This window comes from Condylostylus longicornis, unplaced genomic scaffold (assembly GCF_029603195.1).
Source record: "Condylostylus longicornis isolate FDR11 unplaced genomic scaffold, ASM2960319v2 ptg000040l, whole genome shotgun sequence".
Lineage (NCBI taxonomy): Eukaryota > Metazoa > Arthropoda > Insecta > Diptera > Dolichopodidae > Condylostylus > Condylostylus longicornis.
Genome location: NW_026578009.1, coordinates 3208272 through 3232779, shown reverse-complemented (window position 1 = coordinate 3232779; position 24508 = coordinate 3208272). Strand labels below are relative to the sequence as shown.

The 24508-nt window shown below is 23.8% G+C and overlaps 3 protein-coding genes across 4 annotated transcripts in view; 1 reads left to right on the top strand and 2 right to left on the bottom strand.

Moving 5' to 3' along the window:
* The first annotated feature begins 716 nt into the window (after positions 1-716).
* On the top strand, positions 717-2454 carry LOC129609597 (mitochondrial import inner membrane translocase subunit TIM44). Its single transcript, XM_055521614.1, has 2 exons — positions 717-814; positions 870-2454. The coding sequence occupies exons 1-2, from the start codon at positions 812-814 to the stop codon at positions 2142-2144; spliced, it is 1278 nt and encodes a 425-aa protein (XP_055377589.1). The 5' UTR covers positions 717-811; the 3' UTR covers positions 2145-2454.
* A 142-nt stretch (positions 2455-2596) lies between these two features.
* On the bottom strand, positions 2597-3860 carry LOC129609598 (uncharacterized protein C13G5.2-like). 2 transcript variants are annotated; one of them, XM_055521616.1, is made up of 4 exons: positions 3751-3796; positions 3414-3702; positions 3060-3249; positions 2597-2994 (listed from the first exon to the last, which is right to left on the bottom strand). In XM_055521616.1, the coding sequence occupies exons 2-4, from the start codon at positions 3669-3671 to the stop codon at positions 2723-2725; spliced, it is 720 nt and encodes a 239-aa protein (XP_055377591.1). In that variant the 5' UTR covers positions 3672-3702; positions 3751-3796; the 3' UTR covers positions 2597-2722. The 2 variants fall into 2 exon arrangements, with proteins under 2 accessions (XP_055377591.1, XP_055377590.1); XM_055521615.1 differs by having other exon boundaries at positions 3414-3860.
* A 799-nt stretch (positions 3861-4659) lies between these two features.
* The window catches only part of LOC129609774 (furin-like protease 1), a 64203-nt gene continuing 44354 nt past the window's right edge, over positions 4660-24508 (bottom strand). The window contains exons 4-13 of the mRNA XM_055521893.1: positions 13998-14126; positions 13417-13878; positions 12937-13349; positions 12680-12853; positions 12497-12615; positions 11853-12334; positions 10619-11741; positions 9704-9870; positions 7728-7800; positions 4660-6740 (exon numbers count right to left, since the gene is read on the bottom strand). Of these exons, the coding sequence (XP_055377868.1) occupies positions 6178-6740; positions 7728-7800; positions 9704-9870; positions 10619-11741; positions 11853-12334; positions 12497-12615; positions 12680-12853; positions 12937-13349; positions 13417-13878; positions 13998-14126 (3705 nt within the window). The 3' untranslated portion in view covers positions 4660-6177. The remainder of the gene's footprint in view (positions 6741-7727; positions 7801-9703; positions 9871-10618; positions 11742-11852; positions 12335-12496; positions 12616-12679; positions 12854-12936; positions 13350-13416; positions 13879-13997; positions 14127-24508) is intronic.

Below are 24508 nucleotides of genomic sequence, written 5' to 3'. Positions count from 1 at the left end.
TCTATTTTTCGTAATTCAAACTTGAAGTTCTCATCTCATTCTGTTTTTGAGTAGGTTTCACGAATTTTAATCTTCGCTTTATAAGTATTCGAAATAGTTTAAGAATAACTTGTCAAACTAATTTTCATGGAAACATCGATGAAATTTAATTTTTTAAGGTTTAGTTAATTAGTAAAGCTTACCATTCGAAGTGAGATGTAAGTTTAAAAAAAAAAGGTGATAAAAGATGTCAAGAGGAACAAAAGCACCTGAATAATCAATTAAAAATGTTTGTGGCAATTAAATGGTCAAGGTTAAAACCAAAAAATCTGATTTAAGGACATTGTCTGAGCATTTTAGAAATGAAAGACAACGAAAACTCATTATTTTGGAAGATTACGACAAGTACTAAATATCTTAAACATACTGATTCATTGTATTTTTAGCGAAATAAATATATTTTTCGATTAATTTGCGACTTGTTCTCTATAGTTGTCAAATTTCTTTTATTATCAATAAAAAATTAGACAATTGACAATTTCAAATTCGCGTGAAAAAAAATTGGTTAGAAATTATTATGTTATATATTTTTGTGTCGAACAACATATCTAAAGCGAATGTCCATATTTGACAGTTTCTATCAAAAACATAAATCTTTATTGTACTACACTAAATGTGTTACTTTTGTTTATATTCTATTTTGTTATCGGCTGACAGATTCTTTTGAAACGTCAAAATTTCGCTAGACACATAGAAACATCGTCAAATTTTGTTTATGAAACATATAGTTTAAAATTAAAGTCTTACTTAAGTGTACCCTTATCCTTTTAAAATGGTAAGCAATAATGACACATAATTACGAAAGAGAAATAATATTATTTTACTTTTAGTATAGAGTGAAATCTATTTCCTTTATTGGTAGCCTAGTATATCAACAATTTCCAAAATCATGTCCAGCAAGCCTTATCAACGTAAATTATTCGACAAAACCATCCGGTTTCTTTTCAAAATTTATAGATAACCTTAAACAAGAAATGTCGAAAAGTAAAGAAATGAAAGAAAATATACAAAAATTTCGTGAGGAAGCACAGAAATTAGAACAATCCGATGCTTTAAAATCGGCAAGAATGAAGTTTAATGCAGTTGAATCTGAAGCTCAAAAAAGTTCAGATGTTCTTAAAGAAAAAATTGGTATTATAAAAGATAAGGTACATGACGTTATAGAAGAGGCTGGCAAAACAGATATAGCCCGTAAAGCTAGTCAAGTAGGTGAGGGTATATCAAAATCTGCTAAAAACGTTACAGATGCTATTGGAGAAAAAGGTCAACAATTTGCAAAAAGTGGTGCATTCCAAACAATAACCCAAACAACGGAAATTATTAAAAAGGAAATAGGGACTCAAAGTATACATGGAAGAGTATATCAGAAGCCGAAGAAACTTCGAAAACGAAACGAAATATCCGAATTTAAGCCAGTTGAAGTTAATGAAAAGGATACTGGGATTGAACTTCATAAAGATTCAAAATTTTTTGCGTCATGGGAAGAATTTAAAAATAATAATACTTATGTAAATAAAGTTTTAGATTGGAAAATGAAATATGACGAATCTGAGAATCCAGTTATACGAGCATCTAGATTATTGACTGACAAAGTTTCGGATGTTATGGGTAACATATTTTCTAAAACCGAACTTTCAGAAACTCTTACAGAAATATGTAAAATAGATCCAGATTTCGATCAGAAACAATTTCTTAAAGATTGTGAAAGAGATATTATTCCAAACATACTAGAATCAATGATAACAGGAAATTTAGACATACTAAAAGATTGGTGCTTCGAAAGCACGTATAACATAATTTCAACGCCTATTAAACAAGCTATCAAATTGGGATATGTATTAGATTCAAAAGTACTCGATATTGAAAATATAGATTTAGCCATGGGAAAAGTAATGGAACAAGGACCAGTTTTAATAATTACTTTTCAAACACAACAAATAATGTGTGTGAGGGATAGAAACAATAACGTAATAGAAGGGGATCCCGAAAAAGTAATGCGAGTTAATTATGTATGGGTTCTGTGTAGAGATATGAACGAAATAAATCCGAAGGCAGCGTGGCGTTTAATGGAGTTATCAGCTAATAGTCAAGAACAATTAGTTTAAAATTAAAATATGATTAAATATATTAAAAAATTTTATTATTTAAGAATGCTTTTCGTTTTTTCACGAAAATTTTAAATTACGTTTTCGTAATAGAATTTTGTTACCATCTTCACATATAGGTTTATATATAAGAGTATTTAAAAAATAGCAAAAACCATTTTCCTAACTTGGTGATTTGTTATGAATAAAATACTACAAAGTATAAATGTCTAAAGATGTTAATTTGTTACTGTTTAAACATTTTAGACAAACTATGGATTACAAAAATTCGTACAAAAACGAAAATAAAACAAAATTACAAACTGTATAACATTTGTTTAGTTATTTGAAAACATGTAGGTTCCCATGTGCATGCAAAGTATATTTAAGAGTCTCCTGTGATTCATAATAAGTAACAGAAAATTAATGCCTACCTACCTACTTGCCTTACAAAAATATGGAAACATGACACATCTAATAAGCCTTGAACTATATTTTATTTGGTAAGTTGCAAACTTATGTGTGACAATATAAATTTATAAGTAAAATTATGTTGACATTAATTTAATAAATCAGTTAACAAAAATAAATATAATTTACTACATTTTTAGTATATAAAGAATAAAATTGTCTTGTTGACACCAAATACAAATATTTTCCCCAACATAATCCCTACCCTTAAATGTCTGACCACAATTTAAACAGTTTTTGTTTCTGATATTATATTCAAGCAAATCACTAACTGATTTCGTCGCAGTGTGGGTTATAATAGCACCGCTAATACCACCACTTAAACCACCCACAATACCACCTATAATAGTTCCTAATCCGGGTAAAAGAGCAGAGCCCACAGCAGCTCCTGCCAGTGCTCCTAAAATTTTTGTTTCGTAATAAAAATGTACGTTGCTCTTTATAAAAACAAATAAATAATATTACCACCGTATCCACCTCCCCATCCACCAGCCATACTCGAAACAGTTTCTACCGTATTTCTACTCGTACCATAGTTAATATCTGAATAAATAGCACGTGCAGTTCTATAAGTATCAGCGGCAATTCCTATTGGCGTTAAAACCTTATTTGCCACATTTAATGGTTTAACAGCACTTGCTACACCTTTACCTACCTAAAAATAAAGGACTAAAACGATAAGTCTTTGATGTACTATGTTCATATTCCATATTTGAAAAGAGGTATAATCTTTAATGTGAAGTTTTATATTATGTACTTGTGTTCAAAAATGCATGTGCATGTATACATATATGTATGTACCTACATAAATTTATTTACCTTGACTGAACCTTTCAATAAAGGAACATAGGAATCTTTAACAGCATGTATCTTACTATTAATAACATTTTTTGAGGATTCAGAATCCGAACTACTTTTTGTAATATCTTTTTTTATAAGATCTTTTACACATTCATCTTCTATATTTGTAGCATCATTTATTTCTTTGTCCAAAATTGGCTCTTCTTCAATAATAATGTCTATTTTATAGGGTAATCCTCTTATAATATCCTCCCATTCAATTTTATTAATATTCATTTTTTTTAATATATTGAACTTTTAAAAATATCTAAAAAAAATTATTTAACTTTTTATCTAGCTACTATTATGTTTTTACAATATTTTCTATGCATAATCTACGATCTTGTCTTGACATAGCAAAAACATCACATACTTAATAAAGAATGACATTAGACATAAATACATACAAAAAATTATTTCTGTCATCCGTATGATCACTAGAATATACATTCATAAATACGTTTCATTCGTTAAGTTACAAATGACGCACATGAAGTTAGTTAATTTAATGATACATAATACTATATATGTATATACATACAATACAAATACATATTATATTGCATAAAACTGTATAAAAAAATTGTTATGTTTGAAAAAAAATATAACAAAAAAAAAAAATAACAGCTGATCGTGTATAAAATAAACAAAGATTTATGAAATTTATTCCATTGTTTAGGCACCTAAAGTTTCGCATGACGTTTTTGATAGACGTCTATTTTAGAAGTGACAATTATTGATTATCCGGCTTTATTGAATAATTGCAAATATATAGACAGCGATACCTGCAAAACAAATGACTTCATATAAATTGTGCAAAAAACACAGTATAGAATAAAAATTTAATATTAAATCTAAGTACAATTTTATAGGATTTAATACAGATAAAACCATTTAAAAGCTTCAAAATTATGCACGTTAACGTTAACTGTAAAAATAATGTATGAACGTTTCTGTTAAAATTATCTTCTAATTTAGAAGAAAGAGTAATGTTTTATAAATCAAAATGAAAAACTATGACTGTAAATTTATTATTATTCTAGAAAATTGAATAATGTAATTGTAATAAAACTACTATAATTCAAATTTCTAAAAATGCGTTATTCTTTTTATTTTTATATAATATATTTTTACTTATCGATGACAATAAAGTTTAATTTATCATCACACATTGATATTTAATTCATATAAATATTACATTTTTAATATAATTATTACTTTCATATAATTATTACCATATATATATATTATAAGTATTGTTTGTTTATATTAAATATGTATATAAATATTTAATTTATATTCGTTTGTTACAAATGCAAATTTATTATAAATAAAGTTATTCAAATATATGTATGTATGTATATTTGTATAATGACTACTACAAATTTTTCAACCAATAAATTTTATTATCGTGTGTTTATGGTATATATATATATTTTTTTGTTTTATTTATATTGTCCAAATAATTTCAATTGATATAATTTTATATTATATAATAATTATTAAATTAATAGTAAATGTTTTACAATTTTTTTTTTTCTTAACCAATTTTTTTGTCACAATATTTACGAGTTTTAATTTATTTTTATTTCAATTGTTTATTAAAATTTTATTATTGACAATTTAACTATACGGATTTATTCTTACAATTAATTATTTTATTATATCTTATTTTAATTTAATTTTTTTTTTTGGGCAAAGGAACTCAGTAGTACCGATATTAAAAAATACTGATTCCTTAATTTTTTTTCCTGTTTCATTAAAATTATTTAAAATTTCATTTTGAGAAGACTGATTATTTTTACTATACATATTTACATAAGAATGTACCTGAAAATGTTTAAATTCGAGTAATTTTTCCGAATCCTTATTTTTAGATTTTTTTTTTATATTTTTTAGTGTAATATTCTGCTAGTTTATTTAATTCTATTTCGTTTAGTTCATTATAAATTATCATAATATGTATTTATATAGATATTTATAAATGTTTTTTATGTATATGGATTAGGTACTTTATTCCATTTTATAAAATCATTACAAGTTATTTTATTTTTGAAAAATTTTCATTTTTTTTTTCATTTGAACAAAAAACCAATCAAAGAAAAAATAATATCTACGCGCTCTTAAGACCGACTATATTCTGGTAGAATTTATAAGAGAACTATAAAAAAAAAATATAAATTAAACAATAGACAATTGGAAAATTTTACATGTAACTTAAACAAGTTACGGATCTTATGACGATATGAAAAATTAACACGCGAATTTAAATATTAAATGTAGAAGTTATAAATTTATTCGACAAGTTACTTTAATTAACTACATCAAAAATTAAAAAAGTAATTAGAAAATATTGGAAAATGTTACTTGTAAAAATTTAGATTTGTATTATATTTATAAATCAATTAATAATCTTAAGTTACTTCCGAAAATAATATTTAAAGCAATATTCCTCAAATATGTACGTAATAATAAAATTTTTATTAATTTTAACTGGTGAAAATCTTTAGTTATCAAAATGTTTGAATGAAATTTAAATTGAAAAACTAAATTTTCGCAAAAATATTGAAAACATTAAATTTTAAGAAAATATTAAATTTTAAACGTAGCAAAACGGGATAACATAAAAAAATAAAAAAATAATTAAAAATGGAAAATAAAAAAATAAAAAAAAATTTGAAATTTCATTTTCTTCCATGTACATATACACTATTACATATATATATCTATTTATATCTATACATTACATAACAACATCATTTCTTAATACATAATATGATACGCCATTATAATCATTTCTATTTAAAAACAAATTTTTATGTTTTTTGTAATATATAATAAAAAAAACTATTAACATCACAGAAACTATTAAAAATAATGCAATTATTAAAATAAAATTATGATAATTTCGACCCATTTCAAAAATATTAATCCGTTGAATTTGATTTATACTTCGACCAGAACTACGTTCCATTATTGAAACACATGTTGCTTCATATTTTGTTAATCTCATTATTTGACTACCAATTGAACATTTTATACAATTATTTGCACTAGGACCGTTACATGCTAGGCAAACACTATCACATGGATAGCATATTTTATTAATTTTTATATTTAAATCCAGAGTTGTAATTTTTTTTAAATTTTTCTTATTTGGGTCTTTTATTGCAATTGTATTATTAAAAGAAGAAGTATCATCATCCAATATATTGTTATTTCTATTTTTCGTTATGAACTCAAATGTATTATTAGGGCACTGAGCATAACAACGATCATTGTATAAGAAGAAATTTTCGGTGCACTCTAAAAATAAAGAAAAATTATTAAAAAACAAAAAAAAAATTATAATTGTTAACTGTAACCATTTATTTTTTTAACATAGATTAAAAATAGAGAGAATAAAATTAAAACAAGTAAAAAAAAATTATAACTAATCAAAGGAAGTTTGAAGAGAAAAGAAAAATATTTAATGCGTGCGCTTAAAGTATTTGATATTTAATTATAAAATTATAAACGTAGTAAGTACCTTTTCTATTATTTAACATTAAAAATTTAATTTAGTTTTTTAAATATAAATTTAACTATTTCTGAATCTAATCTGCTACCATCTCCATTAATTTATAAATTTGCATTCATTCAAAAAGAAGAAGAATAATTAAAGAGGCTAACGTACTTATTATAACTTTTTACATATAGAAGAAATTTATTACAAGTTTTAGTAAAATAATTATAAAAACCAGTTAAATTCGAAACAATTTAAGAGCGAATAGCATTTTATTAATAAATACAATCATTTAAAAATATAAAAATGCATTAACAAATTTGCTTAGTGTTAGAATATTAAAAAAAAAAAATGCATTTTGAAAAAAAAAATAATGTGTGTGTTGTAATTTGAATAACAATGTCAATGAAATTTATACACAAAAAATTAAAAAGCATTTTAAGTTGTAGAGAAAGCCGTGAATTGTAATATTATAAAATAGTTATAGGTGGAAGATGTGAAAGATTTGATGTCATATTTTATGAAATTATTATTATAGTAAATTATATACATGTATGAATATTCCACGAATATTCTGTATATGTACATTTAATTGGAAAATCTTGTATTCGTACTGCAAACATGTATATTAACATATCTTATATATACGTGTATATTTATGTAAACACATATACAACGGTGATCCTTAGTAATATCAATTTAAAGTTCTTATATCCTTCCGAATATTGTACTTTTCGGAAATAATTGCATAGTAACGAAAAAAAAAACAATAATAATAATACACAAACCTACACATCTTTGTGTTACAGTAAAACTCAAACATTCAGTTTTAGTATGATCATCTGAATCTACATCATTAATCTGAAAAAGAAATAAATTAAAAAAAAAAAAATAGAAATAAAACCTTTAATTAAAATTCAAATGCATTACAACATAAGACTTATGTTATTACTCCAAAACACAAGACTACACGAGTTTTTTTTAATATTTTAATATATGTACGTATTAATTGCAATATTTTTTTGGTTTTTGTACATTTCACTTTTAAAATGCATAAGTGTATATTTATACATGTTAAATAAAAAAGTTTTGCCGTAAATTTATTTCTCCAATAATTAAAATACCTTTTGTTATCTAATATAAAACAATTTCTAAAGCGAAAAAAATTTACAATATAAAATTTCAATCACAGAATGTTTTCATATTAAAAAATAATTAATTAATATTCCTTAATCCATTGGCAATGAAGTTAATTTTCATTTACATATAAATTTAATATTAATAAACAAGGAATAAATCGTATTCTCGTGCATACCGACTCTACCATGAGATGTTAAAGCTGATTTTTTTATTTTAATTAGGTAAAATCGAAAACAATTTTTGTGGCAAAATTCTCAGCTCAAGAAATAATTTTTACCCCTATTTATATTTTATTTTAATTTAATTTGGGTTAAGAATTACGTCAATCAAATTAAAAAACTACGGTTATGTAAATTTAATAAGCTTACAATATAAATGATTTTGTAAAAACTTGACAGACTCTAACTAATTTTATTAATCTTATTATTATATTAATCAAGAAATCAATTTATATATAATTGAGAAACATTGATAATGTTGTACGGATGCGCCCTCGCAATATATCAGATTTTTATAATAAATTAATTATCTATTATGTTTAGTATATTTCAAATTTTGGTACTTGTCTAGAAAATTATACATTTTATTTATGAAAATTGAATATGAAATTCATATCAAATTAAACTTTTTAAATTTATTGCACTTATTTTAGTACAATTAACACTTAAGAATCTTATAAATACTTAAATATCTATTAAAATAAATATTAATAATTAAATTCTTCAAATTTTAGGCAATATCAGATAAAATTTCTTTAATTATTTTCAATGTTCCATTTGATAAGAAATTTTTCATTTAATTTAAAAAATTTTATTCTATTAAATTAAATTTTCATATTTATGTATTAATCATCACATGATTTTAGCTATTTAAAAAACAACACAAAAACAAAACTAGTTAGTTATAACAAGATTAAACCATTCACTTTAGTAAAACACAAATATTAAATCGAATATCGAATATTACAGAAAAAATATTTTAAATTATAACCTGATTTAAATTTTTGACTACTATTCTAAATTACTATCATTTTTAAATTTTTAAAACAAAATTTCTCTATAAAAACAAAATTTATAATGCTATACTTTTTAAAATTAACCATTAAATTATATAAAATTGAAAACACAGGTACTTTGGTCTTAAAATAAAGGAAAATAATTAATTTTATATGGTCATAAATATAATTCGTAAAAATATTAAAAAAAAAAATAAAATTCATTCATCTTAAAATTACAATATTGAGAGCAATTAACCATTCTTGAAGAAAAGCTTTTCTTAAAAATATCATAGTATTTATAAAATCACCACAAAAACCATAATGAATAACAAATGAAAATAAATAACCAAAATGCATGAATATCATGTAACCCCCATATAAATCATCTTATAAACCTATTCAGAAATTTAAAATTGGAACCGAACAAATATATCATAGATTACCCATAATATTGATAAAATAAATAATATGTATTTGAAATGAATTTGAAAATATAATAAAAAGTATGTACTAAAAAAAACTTAAGTTTTTAATTAATACAAGTTTGAATAAAAAAAAAATAATAATAAGAATTATTCCAAAAAACAAAATGGTACCAGAAATTATTTATTATGATAATGTGTATACCTTTGAATAACCACTCTTAGTCCCTTCTATCTCTTCAGTAAATAATTCATGAACATTATTATTTCCAATTTCCTTATTATATCCACCTGTATTCGTTGAAGAAGTATCATCGGGTTGAGCTGGACCTTCAGTACCATAGAAAATTAGATCCCATTGAGTAATTTGAGCTAAAAGAAATTATATTCAATTAGTTAAATAAGTTTTTCTTTAAAGTTTTTGTACAATAAAAAATAAAATTAAAAATTTAATCTTAAATATGCGTTTAACTATACACAAATAAAATTATAATATTAGTATATGAAAAAAATAAATGAAGACTTCTTTTAATTATAAAGACGTTTCTAAAAAAATAATATAAATAAAAAATAATAGCTAACAAATATTAAAGCAGTGCGATGTTTTATTTAAGTAAAAAAGTTTCTTACTCGAGATATTTCTTGCTATTAGGACGGGGCCAGAAATCAGAACAAAATGTAAGATAACATTTTTGTTCATTTTAAAAGTTTTCATAAATTGAATTTTTAAATTTAAAAACTGTTAAACTTAGAAGCACAATCTTGAAAAGTAAACTTTATTTTTAGTGTCTGGCCAAAATTACGTTTTTTAAATAAATATTTTTTTTTTTTTTAAATTATGATTTAATGTTACACATACATATAATTATATAATAAATAATTCAAAATGCGGGCAAAGCAAAAATTAATTTTTGAAAAATGCATGAAAAAAAAAATAATTTAAATAAAACGAATAACAAACAACAGTAAGAACATAAAATATAATATAAAACCAAAATAAATAAATGCATATTAAATAGTAATTTTAAATTAAACATTCACAAATTAAATATTTTTATAAATTTGGTACTGAGAAAATAAGGATCAAAGTTGCAATTAGTTGAAGAAAAATCAAAATTACCGTTTTCATTAGTTTTAATTTCTCCTTTTGAATATAAACTACTATTTATATTAGTATTAAATTTACTGTTATTTTGTAATCTGATTGCATTTTGATTCTCTTTGAAACTATTATTGTTATCATTACTATTACTAGCATTTTTATTACTATTATTATTTTTATGATTATTATTATTATTATCGCTATTATTATTACTAATACTGATATTATTTTTATAATTTTTAGTTTCGATTGATTCACTATCATTATTACTGTTATTTTTGTTAATATAAAAATTTGTTTTATAATTTTCCGATATATTGTCATAAAATTGAGATTGTTTTTTTGATAATGGCTTATTTAATTTATTATCAGATTTTTTTTTATTATTTGTTGCTACATAGGGATGAAATTCTGGTATAAATTGTTGTATTTTATCATATTTGGCAAATAATTGAAATGGAATTTCTAAATTCGTATTTTTTAATAATTTTTTAATTATAGTACCATTATCATAATTATTATTATTATTATTTAATTTGTGCGAATTTAACATAATTCTATAATTTTTTGTATTTTTATTATTAGTCTTTCGGTCTTTATCGTTTTTAATACGATCTTCATTAATACTTTCTAAAGCTTTTAATTTCGCTATATTATTTTGCATTTGTAATTTGGCTGACTGTTGTTGACCTTTAAGCCGTGAAATTTTTTGATGTCTATTATTATTGTTATTCCTATTATTATTGTTATTATTATTATTATTATTATTATTATTATTGTTATTATTATTATTGCTATTACTATTATTATTATTATTATTATTATTATTATTATTATTATTATTATTATTATTATTACCGCTGAACACGTTTGAATGTGATGATTGATTTTTTTTGCCGTTTGAAAAATTCTTCTTGAGATTCTTATTACCATTGTTATTATTATTGTTATTATTATTGTTGATTTTCTTATTGCCTAATGACGAAGAAGATATTTTCTTATTTTTATCCTTACCACTACCATTACTGTTATTGTTACCATTATTATTCTTATTGTTAGTGTTATTGTTATTATTATTGTTGTTATTATTATTCTTATTATTATTATTATTGTTATTATTGTTATTGTTGTCATTATTATTATTGTAATTATTATTTTCATTATTATTATTATTATAATTATTATTATTATAATAATTATTATTATTATAATTATTGTCATTATTATTATTATTATTATTATTATTATTATTATTATTATTATTATTATTATTATTATTACTATAATTATTATTATTATAATTATAATTATTATGACTATTATTATTGTTACTATTACTCTTATTGTTATTGTTATTATAATTTTTTATATTATTGTTATTCTTATTATTACCATTACTTTTGTTGGTGTTATAATTATTATTATTGTTACTACCAACACGATCATCATCATTATTACCCTTATTATAATTAGTATTTGCGTTACTATTTTCATTGTAATTAATATTACTATTACTATTATTGTAATCAAAATTATTGTTGGTATTATTATGAATATTTGTAATATTTAAAAGTTTAGCGATGCTAATAAAATAATTTTTCTTGGAGGTTGTGAATAGTTTTTCACTGTCATAATTTGATGTTGTTGTTATTGGTTTTGAACTTGGATCTGAACTATCAATGGGCATAGCTGTTCCATAAAAAATTAATGACCATTCACGGAGTAATGCATTTCCTTTCATTTTTTTTTGTTAATAAGAGATTATTAAATAGTTAACATAAAACAAAATTATGACAAAGTTTGGTTAGTTAAATGCTAATTTTTAAAAATGATTATATTAAGAATTTTTTTAATAGAATATAATATTTAAAAATTCATAAAAATATAAATAAGTACCCATATATTTTCCTTCATTATGAATTTCCAGTTGCCAATTACCATGAGGATGTTCACCCCAAGTATGAACAGACATAAAAGGCCATTGACTAAAACCAGACCGCGAAGCATCATGCATTCTACAATATTCAATGAAATATTGTTTACAAATTTTATAATTTTTATTAATAAAAAAGTATTCACCTTTGTGTCAACAATGTAACTTTAGTTCCAGCTGGAGAAATCAAATGTATTTGAATATCTCCCCTTCGTTGTGAAGTTAGTGTAATTTTAGCTTGAACATGCTCCAAGAAATTAACTGAAATACAGTGTTTTACTGTTAACTGCAGAGTAATATAACTTCGGGCCGGAATCATTCTAAAATGAAAATATTTCAACGTGATAACTCATTTTAAATAAACAAAGAAAAAGGCAAAAAGTTTTGTAAAATTTCTTATTACTTATCCACATGTGGGGCGTTAATTTCACAACGCTGTTGATCTGGAACTGTTTTCCATTTTCTTGCTAATTCCACCATTCCAGCTGCATCCATTAAACCATACCCAAAAGAATGGCTCACTTTTCTGCCAACACCATTAATTGACCATGTGGGGTCCTTTAAATTGGCTGGTTTAGCAGTACGTACAACTATGTGCTGCAAATCACGCCAGGTAAGATTTCTATTAGACTCTAAGACTAAAGCTACAATTCCTGCAGCCAAAGGAGCCGAAGCTGAAGTTCCGGTATGAGATATAGTACATGAATGATGAAGATCTGTTGTAACTATCTGTTTTTCAGTTTGACCGCCACTGCTATAGGTAGTTGCTAAGGTTGAACTACATTTTTCAGAATACCAAGGAACATGACCTTCCTCCTAATTTTAAATAAATAAGTTTCGAAATAAAGGAATTGTACTCATAAAAAAAAAAGCTTCTACTAACAGTTGCGCTAGATATAGATAAAGTCCATATGGAATTTGTATAGCCATCGCAATTACAATTATCCAATTCTCTTCCACCATTCCCCGATGCCCAAACAAAGATGCTACCTTTACCATTACGTCCTTTTGTAACACCTTCAATAAATGCACGAGATGCCATTTCACCAGGTCCGTCAACTGTTTTTCCATCATCATCTGGTCCCCATGACGCACTATATATATCAATATGTTGAGGATGTAAGCTAAGCGATCGCGCCTCTACAGCATCAGTAACATCTCCATCTAACATTCGAACACCGCCAACTTTAGCACCAAAAGCAATTCCAACAGCACATAAAGAATTATTTGCTGTTGCAGCAACTTCACCAGCACATCTTGTACCATGCCGATTCGAATCTGTTAGATCATAATGAGGCATTGGATCATTGTCATGACTATTTACATCGTACGATGCTTCAGGATCCTTTGAAAATAAGAAAATATAAAAAATTTAATACAAATCATAACATAAATCTATATGTAAGCTACATAACAGTAACATATTTATAGGCATACAAATTTTTATTTGAAAAAAATACTCACATAATTTTCTTCAAGATCAGGATGATTTGTTTCTAGGCCATCATCCAAAATTGTTACTACGACACCTTTTCCAGTATAACCCTTTTTCCAGGCGGGTATAACGTTCATATTTAAGCCATCTTCTCTATTCTGTAAAATAATTAAAAAAAAAATTTAAATTTTAAAAACAATTTGAATTGTATTGAACAAGTCTAAAATTTCCAATGATTCATTTAATAAATTTATGATTTATTTGTGTAAGTTCATTTAAATCTAAATAATTAAAAAAATAAAAATAAAGTAAAGAAAAAAAAAAACAAATTAAATTACCACGAAATTAAAAAATCAATATTGGAAAATAATCCAAAACCGAAAAGTGGTTAAGGGCGACAAAAGTTCTAATTATAAAACTGATTCAATTTTATTAAAAAATTTGTTTAATAATTTTTAGAGAAATTACATTTCGGAAAAGTTGTCAATGAAAATTAACTTTTTTTATTCTTATAGGTTATTGATCTATGGTAATACATTTTAAACACACACACACAAAGATTATATATTATAATAATCAGAGTTTTTTTTAAACTTTTAGTCAATGTGATTTTTGCTTCGAAAGTAGTAAATATTTAGCAATCATCAGGCGACTAGTATACCTGACACAAAGTAAGATATGATTAATCAGTATGTACATATATTTTGGCATCATAATTGGTTGAGCTATATTGAACTATATTGAGCTATTTAGGCTATATTGAGAACTCGAATATTTTTATTATACTTAATAATATTAAATAATATTTTTCAATAACAATATTCATTTATAGTATAACCCACATAAATGAAAGTTTTCTTTGCTATTCAATTTGTTTCTTATAAGCGGAAGTTTCCTTTAAAAGGTTCCCTCTTAAGGGAAAATCGATCGATTTCTTACAAGGAATTTTCCATAAAAAAAAAATTAACACGCAAATTTTTTGTTTTTAAATAAACGTTTATATTTAGTCACATATAGCAAACTTATTGCCAAAATATGACCAAAAATTATTTAAATTGACATTTAAAAATATACTATAAATTTAAACTGATTGTGAATTTTATTTAATTTTATTTTAATTCCGTTTTTATCCTGTCTTATTTGAGGGTAAATTGCTGATTTACATATGTTGACATTTTGGTCATTTACAATTATTGCCGCTTTTAAGAGATTTTCTTTTTAGAAAATTTATGTAAAATTACAAGTACATGAAAAAGTGTTTACATAAATAGGAGGTTTGTTTTATAAGAGTTTTTCACAAACGGGTTATACTGTAGTTCATTCACTTAAAATAATTCATTTGTACAATAACAAATACAATCTTACAAGGTGATAACAATATATAATGAAAATATTTACCGTTAATAAAAAAAAATATTCTACTATCAGTCAATAACAAAAATAAAAAAAACTCACGTTGAATTTTGATGATATTGAAAACGACAACATGAGGTAGGGGAAATTTTCGATTACTTGCTCGTGCATATTATTATAACAATGTGGTGAATTTTCACAGAATACCTAAACACAATGTCATATCTAACCGTTATCCGGCACTGTCCTAATAATAGATTAATTTGAACTGTTTCGTGAAAACCCTTTATTATTTAAGGAATTTTAAAGCAAATAACGCAATTTATTGATAATTTTAATCATATGCATCTAATTTAGAAAATATATTTTCTCATTCTTTAATACATACATACCACGTACGTATACTTGTTCTACAAAACTTGGTTTGAAATAACAATTAGGTACTAATTATTATCACATCTATTAAAATACTATTTAAATATTTTATAAAAAAAAAAAAAAAATCGCACAAAATTTTATTTTTCAACTTATTATGTTTTTTTTTTTAATAAAAATCAGATTAGCATTAAAATTAGCACTTGAAATAAGAATTTCGTTTTATTAATAATTATTAAATACTTTGATCGATCAAAATTTTAACTTAGAATTTTATTTCTGTATGTACATATTATATATAGGTATAAAACAAATAAAAATAAATTCTTTATTTTTGCCAATGTTTCAGATTTATTTTAATTTAATTAAATTTTTTAATTTAAAATTATACAATGAGGTTAAATTGCTATTAAAATTGTTAAAGAGTTAGTAAACAAATTTAATGTTTCGGAAATTTATCGACATAAATGAACAAATTGTTAACGCAAGACAAAAGATATAAAATATTGCTTTTCAAAAACAAAACAAAAATTTAAATAAAATTATATAAGCAGCAACTTAATATAACATAAACCCAAATAAAATAACATGTAATATAAACCGCATAATTTTCCGAACAAAATTATTGATCAAAATCTGATTTAAAGTTCAGAAATCTGGGATACACTTGATTTCTTTTGAATTACCGAAATATTTGAACCTATAGTCTTTTAGAAAGTTAAATGTCTGATTTTTATATAATCTGAAATGTCGCAATAAGTACAAATATTTAAATGTGAGTAGGTAAATTTTGAATGCACTGTCTTTTTAATTTCAATTTTTACATGTTAACCATCTTACTTTGTATTATGTACATATACTTATATTAAACATTCCTTTAGGAATGGAATAATAATTTTTATAATAACATTCTATGATAATTGCTAATCAAAATCCCCTTTTACCGACCGTATTGTGTATACAATAGGTAGGCTATGTGATGGCAACAAATTATGCATATCTAGTTTTCGATGGGAATACCCTTCTCCATGGTAGGGAAGTGTAAATAATGTTTTTTTAGTAACCTGTCGGTCTGTTGGTCTGTCGGTCCATCGGTCAAATTTTATATCTAAGTTTATTTCGACTATGGTATGGCTTGATCATTATCTTTTGGAATATATCAGGCCTCGGGAACTGCACTTTTTAGCGGACCTGTTATACTTTTTTGTTCATTATGAAGAAAATATTCAACCGATTTTCTTGAAATTTCATATGTAAGCTTCGCTCGTCGCGGACGGACGACCTCCTACCTTTTGGAAGAAATCAGGCGCCAGCAACTGGACGTTTAATATGTGCCAAAAATACATTTTTGCGTATATAAAGAGAAATATTCGTATTAAAACATTGAATCTATAAATTTTTTGGATAAATCAGAGAGCTCGAAATCAGATCAGTTTCTGAGGGCCGATTTTACATTTTTTACCATGATGGAATTTCTTGAAATTTGATATTTGAATTCTGGTTGTTACCGAACTTAACTGACGAGCATTTAAGTGAATTCTGGTGGCATAAAGCAAAACTCTAGTACGAGCCAAATTTACAGTTTTCTAGGTATGTTAACTAAAAGCTTACTAATGCCCTAAAAATTGGAAAGAAGTATTTAACAGGCATTTTTATAATATTCTGTAACACTTTCACTTAACTAGACAATACGCAATGCGGTCGGTTATGTGCGGACCACATCAGATTCTTTTTGTATTGCTTGTATTCCTATAGAATTGCGAATGCATAATTAAAATTTTTCCTCTTTTTTTGTTTTCTTTTTCTTTTGCGCAGTGTATATTTTCATAATTTTTAATGTTTTCTAACTCAGTGAACACAATGTTATAAATATAGGTGCATAGAGAATTTTCAAGAAAATCCATTAAAAAAAAAAATTTATTTTGTAATTTTTTAGCACATTTTCCATTTAAATAAAAAAAAAATAAATTTATATTAATTTCATTGGGACCGCTCATATTTTCTCTTACAAACCATTTTATGCTGTTAACAGAAATTGACTTTCGGACAATAGCACGACGTAAAGGTTAAAGGTAAAATTCATTTCAATAAAACCTTTTTTTTATCTATACAGGTATTTGTGTTCCCTTTCATTCAATAGTAAAGATTCTTAGTTTTAAGTCTTTTCAGCTAGTTAATATTCTTTTATGAATTAAAAATTTTTTTAGTAATGACGTTAACAATAATTTTTCTTCTCTGCGTTTTAATGATTCTTAAACAATTTCATCAGATTCATTAGAATTTCTTTTTAATTAGAAATGTGCTTTTTAATACCATCATTCCCTTATATTTTATATAAATACATACAAAATTTTTCGCAATATAAATAAAATATATAATATATAAGGTCGGCTTATTGTAAAATTTTAAAAAAGTATGTACATAATTTAATTTATATAGAAACCATGATGCAATTTTTTTTAATATAAACTTAAACTAATTTAATAAAGCAAATTATACAATTTGACTCATAATATTATTTAGATGAAAGTAACAATCTTAAATGGCTTTTGAACTCTGGAAAAAAAAAATTGCATCATATTTTTTTTTTTTAAAAAATGCAAAACATGCTATTAAAAAACAATTTAATTTTAATCCTTACAGAAAAAAAAAATGAAACAAAATATAATTTAATCTTTGACCGCTGAGATAAGGTTTTTTTTACGAAAAATTTTGCAATTTTTATACGTAAACAGAAACAGACTTAGTATGTTGTTCTTAACTACGAATTTAGAGTTTAAAGTATTTAATATTACAAAAATGTAATGATAATAGTTAGAAATTAGTGTAAACTAGTCAAAAGAAATTGTATTTTAACCATAAAAATTCTATCAATTTGCTTATAAAGGTACAAAGCCTAGATAAAGAAATTATAAAGAATTCACTTCAAAAATATGAGATTTCTTGTTTGGAAAATGACAAATCTAATAAAATTTAGAATTCTAATTTGGAACGTAACTTAAAAATTTTGATGTTCGACGTTGAAATTTCTGATACTTATTTAAAATAATTATAATAAAACACGATTTTAATATTGTATAACACTTATTGTATATTAAATATGATTTTTTCTCACCTTTTTATTCACCACGTGAGAAAAAAGTGAATAAATACATACGTTACAAGTATAATGGAATCAAAGTTTCAGGGGAGAAGAATCATTTCAAATTTTGTATCTTATTTTTTCTAAAATTTAATTCACTATTCGTTCAATATTTTTTTCTTAAGATGAACAAGTTCAATCCATATTTTAAGAAAAATGAGAAAATTTAAATGAAAAATTAAGTAATCATTTTGGAAATATGACAAATCCAATTTTAAATTTAAGGATTTGTTTATCCGAGTCTTTCAATTTTCATAATTATTTCAATTAAAAATTTTTAATAAAATTTCGTTTTTTTAAATAAATAAAGTTTTCATAAATATTAAAATACTATAATATGTATGAAAATAAATAAATTTTTTCAATATAATAATTATATAAATTTAAATGAGACTCTTACTTGTAGTATATATATATATATATATATATATACAGCTTACATATATATAAATACAAATGTAAATGTTAAAATTTAAATACGTATTTAATTTTTTTTTTTTAATAACTTTTAACCTTTCTCTTCGTTTATTTTAATATATGTACGAGTATATACTAGTTTAAATAATTATAATAATTGTTTTTCAATTTGAAATCAATCAAGCGAATATCCTATAGTTATTAAAATAAAAGTGTTGGAATAATTCAAAAAAGTTGGTAAAAAAAATATTATTGAAATTTCTACATTCTTCTATGGTTGATATGACAAAACGGTAAATGAAAATTTAAAGGAAAATAATTAAAATTTTAACATTATGTTGTTTTTGTTTTTAAAAAAAAAAATTTTCTTCCGATTAAATAAATAGGAGCCCATATTGTATGCATAGATACTTCAATAAATCTGTGTTTTTAATTTATTGCATATACATACATACATATATAAAAAATAAAAATTTTTATAATATGTATATAACTTACCCTAGTGGCCAGATAAATAAGTCACCCTAGATAATATTAATCTTCCTCATATAGAATTTCAAAAGCATTGATTATATATTTTTTGGATGTTAGCTTACAGATTTTAAAAATACGTTTAACAGATAACGGGAGTTTTTGTTTTCGATAATATGAACATCTTAAATGTACTGCTTCAATTATACTGTTTACATTTAAATAAGACAGTGTGCAAAAGTAGCTATTATTTTAATCATTTTTCAATGTAAAAGTGGCAATTATTAAGTTTTTGGAATTTTAAAGCTTCTATATTAAAAATAAATAAATGTTGCCTAGAAATATTCTAAAAAAATATTCAAAAAAAAGGAAAAATTTGAATAGGAGAACACTGCACTCCAGAATTTGGGGGTATGTTTGAGAAATTTATTAGTAAGAGCCAAATATCAACCTTGGCAAGAAAATCTCGTTGTTTTGCTCAAAACTTTATTCGCGATATGCAAAAAACAGAATAACTTTCTGGAAAAATTAGAAAGCTTAAATGTAGAAAGGAAAGAGTCAATGAAAATAAAACTATTGTACGTTTAAGTAAAAACGATCCTTTTGTTACTTCTATACCAACATTCAGCACCGAATGAAAGAAGATTTCAATTTAGAAGTGCCTGCGAGAAGTGTTCGAAGAGGTTTATTAGATGCCGGACTTAGAGGGCTTGACATTGCCAAGAAAAAAACCTCATGTATCTTAGTAAAAAAATACAAAAAGGCCGGTTAGAATTCGCAAAAATGCATAAAATACAACGACTTTTATATTAGAAAAATATATGTACTTTGAACTGGTGAAAGTAAATTTAATGGAGTCTGTTGAGACGGTAAATGCTGACGTTCGTCGTCGGTAAAATAAGTTTTTCAACCCACATTACACTATAAAGATTATTAAGCACGGTGTTTTTATTATTTTAATTTGTAAAAATTGTCGTATCTTATTTAGCTGGCCCCCAATGCATATGTACATACATCGGTAAACGTGTTAAGCATTTGCATCGTATCACAAATATAAATAAAAAACTTCAATTTCCAAATAAATTTAAATATTTTTTTTTATTGTACTATTTTCTAGATGACGTCAAATAAAATTATGGTTTCCGTAGAATATAATATCAGTGAAGTTGAGTTGGTAACTTGGGTTTTTCAATTATATCGGTTTAAAATTGTTTTCTTTTTTTCGCAATAACACGAATGAAAACGTGATTATAACCACTTTCGCGGTAAAAATTTTTAACGTACGAGAATATACTTTTTATATAGAATTTATATTTTGTATATTGCATTGTGTTTGATAAAAATCAGAAATGTTTTTGAAAGTTTTTTCATCATTTTTTTACTATTTCCGAAAAAAAAAAAATTATTCAGAATAGTTTGTTAAAATGGTTAAAAATTTCCGTTATTTTAAACATTTTCTATTACTTTCTTCTTATAAGAAGTAAATAACGACAGTGAAATTTTTCAATATATGAAAGTTATATAGGATTGGAATTTGTGATTAATGCCGTTTAACTTATAATTATCAATTAGCAGTTGCATTCGCACGGGCTGATAAAAAGACAAAAGAATTTTGAAAATGATAATTTGAGCATAAGTAAAATCTGCATGTTATTTATATTTACGTATATACAGTGTTTCGTATAAGACTGCGCAAATAATTTCGGGAATAATTCTTTAATCAATTTCCAACAGAAAATCTTATAGATGCGAGAGATCCAGTTGTACTCATTTTTGAACTGCAGCCTGTTGAAAAAAATTTCAGGTTGTTTTTGATTTTTTTTTTAAACATGAAATTTCTCGCAAATTTTTGTTATTATTTTTTCCCCTGGTGCGCTACAATGAGAGATAAAAAACCTCCATACAATATTTTCTTCTGTTTCTCATAATTTTGATAGTAAAACCTTTTAAATGAATCTTAAAATACTTGTGAAAATATCTGTTTCATACATTTCATGCAAATTCAAAATATTACCTTATATTATAATTGATAAAACTAAAATTATTAAGGACGAATTAATTTGTTATTGATACTGTATTGTAAAAAAATTGTTTATCAAAAATCATTTACAACCTTAAAAGAGAAACAAACTGTACATGTACATATGCACATACCTGTATTTCATTCGCATATTATATCAATTTCAAGAGAACCGCAAAAAATCAATGCTACCAGTGAGTGTATACAATGTAATCATTATTGTTTTAGCACTTACATTTTTTTCATTTTTGTGTTTTTGTTATTGAAACACGAAAACTTAATTAAACTGGCTTTTGAACTGCACATTTTGCATTTAAATACATACATATGTACATATGTATATGAGCATATAGTTGTGTATATACATTATGTATGTACAATTATATTACATATCATAATTTAATTGATAACAATTATTTTAAATTTTCATTAATTGAATATAAATATCATATTTTTCTTTGCATACATATTTTTGCATTGACACATTAATATTGTACACATCTGTATACAATGTACATTGTATATACATATGTACTTATACGTGCATTAAATTGAACCTAATTGAAAACTGAAAAAAAGCCACAGAACCGTCCTTTTTTTGTTTATTTTTTGCCATGTGTAAATTTGTAGTGCTTTCAAAATTATAAAGAAAATAATTGATTTTTAATATTTAATATAATCAAATTAAAAAAATTTTTTTTTGCCAATTGAAAACTACATCATCAACATTTTATAAACCAATTATTGAACATGATATGATGATGTTAGCTACTGGCGTTAAAAAAAAAAATATTCTTGTTAGGTAATTGGTCTATATATGCATTTGAATTATTAAAATAAATAGAAATTTTAATATGATTTATCTCTATATATAGAGCTAAATAAGAGAAAAGACCTTGACAGTGAATTTATCGTATGTTTAGGCGCTATTATACATATATTTTCCTATAATTTGTTGTTATTTTCTAAGTACTTAAATATTATAATACTCTGCTATGTATGTGTGTGCGTACTTAACATACACATATTATAGAACAACAATAGGATATAATGTCATATACTTTTACTAATATATTATTGACCAAAATTTATAATTAAATTTTTGTTTTCAAAATTTCTTAATGTTTATTTTAATTGGTGAGCAAAAAAATTTGAAAAATTTCCAATATTGTAATTATCAATAATATTTGCTCTAAATAAACAATTTAATAACCCAAGAAAAAAGAGAAAAAAAAATTTTTTTTTTTCATTCAATACAATTTTTTTATACAGTTTATCATAAATATTTACACTAAAATTATTGAAATTTTTTGTATACGTAAATACATATGTGTACATACCTATGTATGCACCACATGAATATTATTCGTAATAAAAAAGAAGAGTGTATATATAGAAAATTTATTATTGCGCCTCATCACAACCCTATAATTATTGTATGAAAAATACAACAAGAATTTTTTTTTGGTAATAAACTGTAATCATATTGTTGCCATAGGTCAAATAATTTTTCTACTTCAAGTAAATATTTAAACAGCAGGAAAAAAATGAATAATATTTTTAAAAAACCTTGTATTATGAACTTATAAAGAATTTATATAAAAAAATTTTTGAAAATATAAATTATGTAACTAATTTTTTTTCTTATTTTTAATTTTCTTTTGACAAAATATCCCTTTGCAAATTTTGAAATACATACATATTGGTCATTTGCTACACTCATTTTGCTTTCAAATTATAAAAAAAATTATTCCAAAAAAAAATTTAATGTGGTCAGCGCATACCCGACAGCCAGGTTTATCTTAGCGAATATGTTATATAATATTATGGAAATACTTTTCAAACACTTCTTTCAAACTTTAACGACGCTAGTAAATTTTAAAATAACATATCTAGAAAGACAGAATTCTGGCTCTTAGTATAGGTAAACTTTATAAGCAATCCGAATTCGAAGTTTAGTTTTGGTAACAACTGAAACTCAAATATAAATTTTAAGAAATTCCATCAATTAGTTTAGTTTAAATCGAATTTAAAATTAAATGTCAAATAAATAGTTCGTTATTTCTTTTTATATGCGCAAAAATGTAAAGTCGATCCAAAAAAGATCCAGTTCCCAAGGCCTGATATATAACAAAAGTTGATCAAACATTCTTATTCTCAAAGTAAACTTATACATATATAAAACTTCATCAAAATCGTTTCAGCCGAACTTCGGATACTAATCTGCACAGACGGACAAACAGACCAACTTATACTATCTACTAAAAACATTTTTCATGTGAAACGTATCACATGGGAAATTAAGTGCCCTCGTATATCCTCCCTTATTCTATGTAATTCGGTAGGTAAAATTTTATAGGAATAAAAATGATAAAAACATATCTCGCTTTATATCTTACGTAAGTACAAAATTAAAACCTTTTACAAAATTAATTTTATTATTATACTAACAAAAATTATGTGCATGGGTTAACTGATTTCCGTTGTATTTTGCAAATCGAAAATTGTTATTAAAAGCAAATACATTTAAGAAAATTGGTAAGTTAAAACTGCAATATGAAATGAATTTTTATCATTCAAATTGATAAATAACAGATAATAAATCGAGAACTGTACTCCAGTATGCAATTGGATAATACAATATTAATAACTGATAACTGACAAAACAATATTAATAAACTGAACATTAGGAAACTTAAACTGTATTGTAGACTTTAAAGAATAAAAATTTTTAAAGAATTTAAATATGGTAACACTTTAGT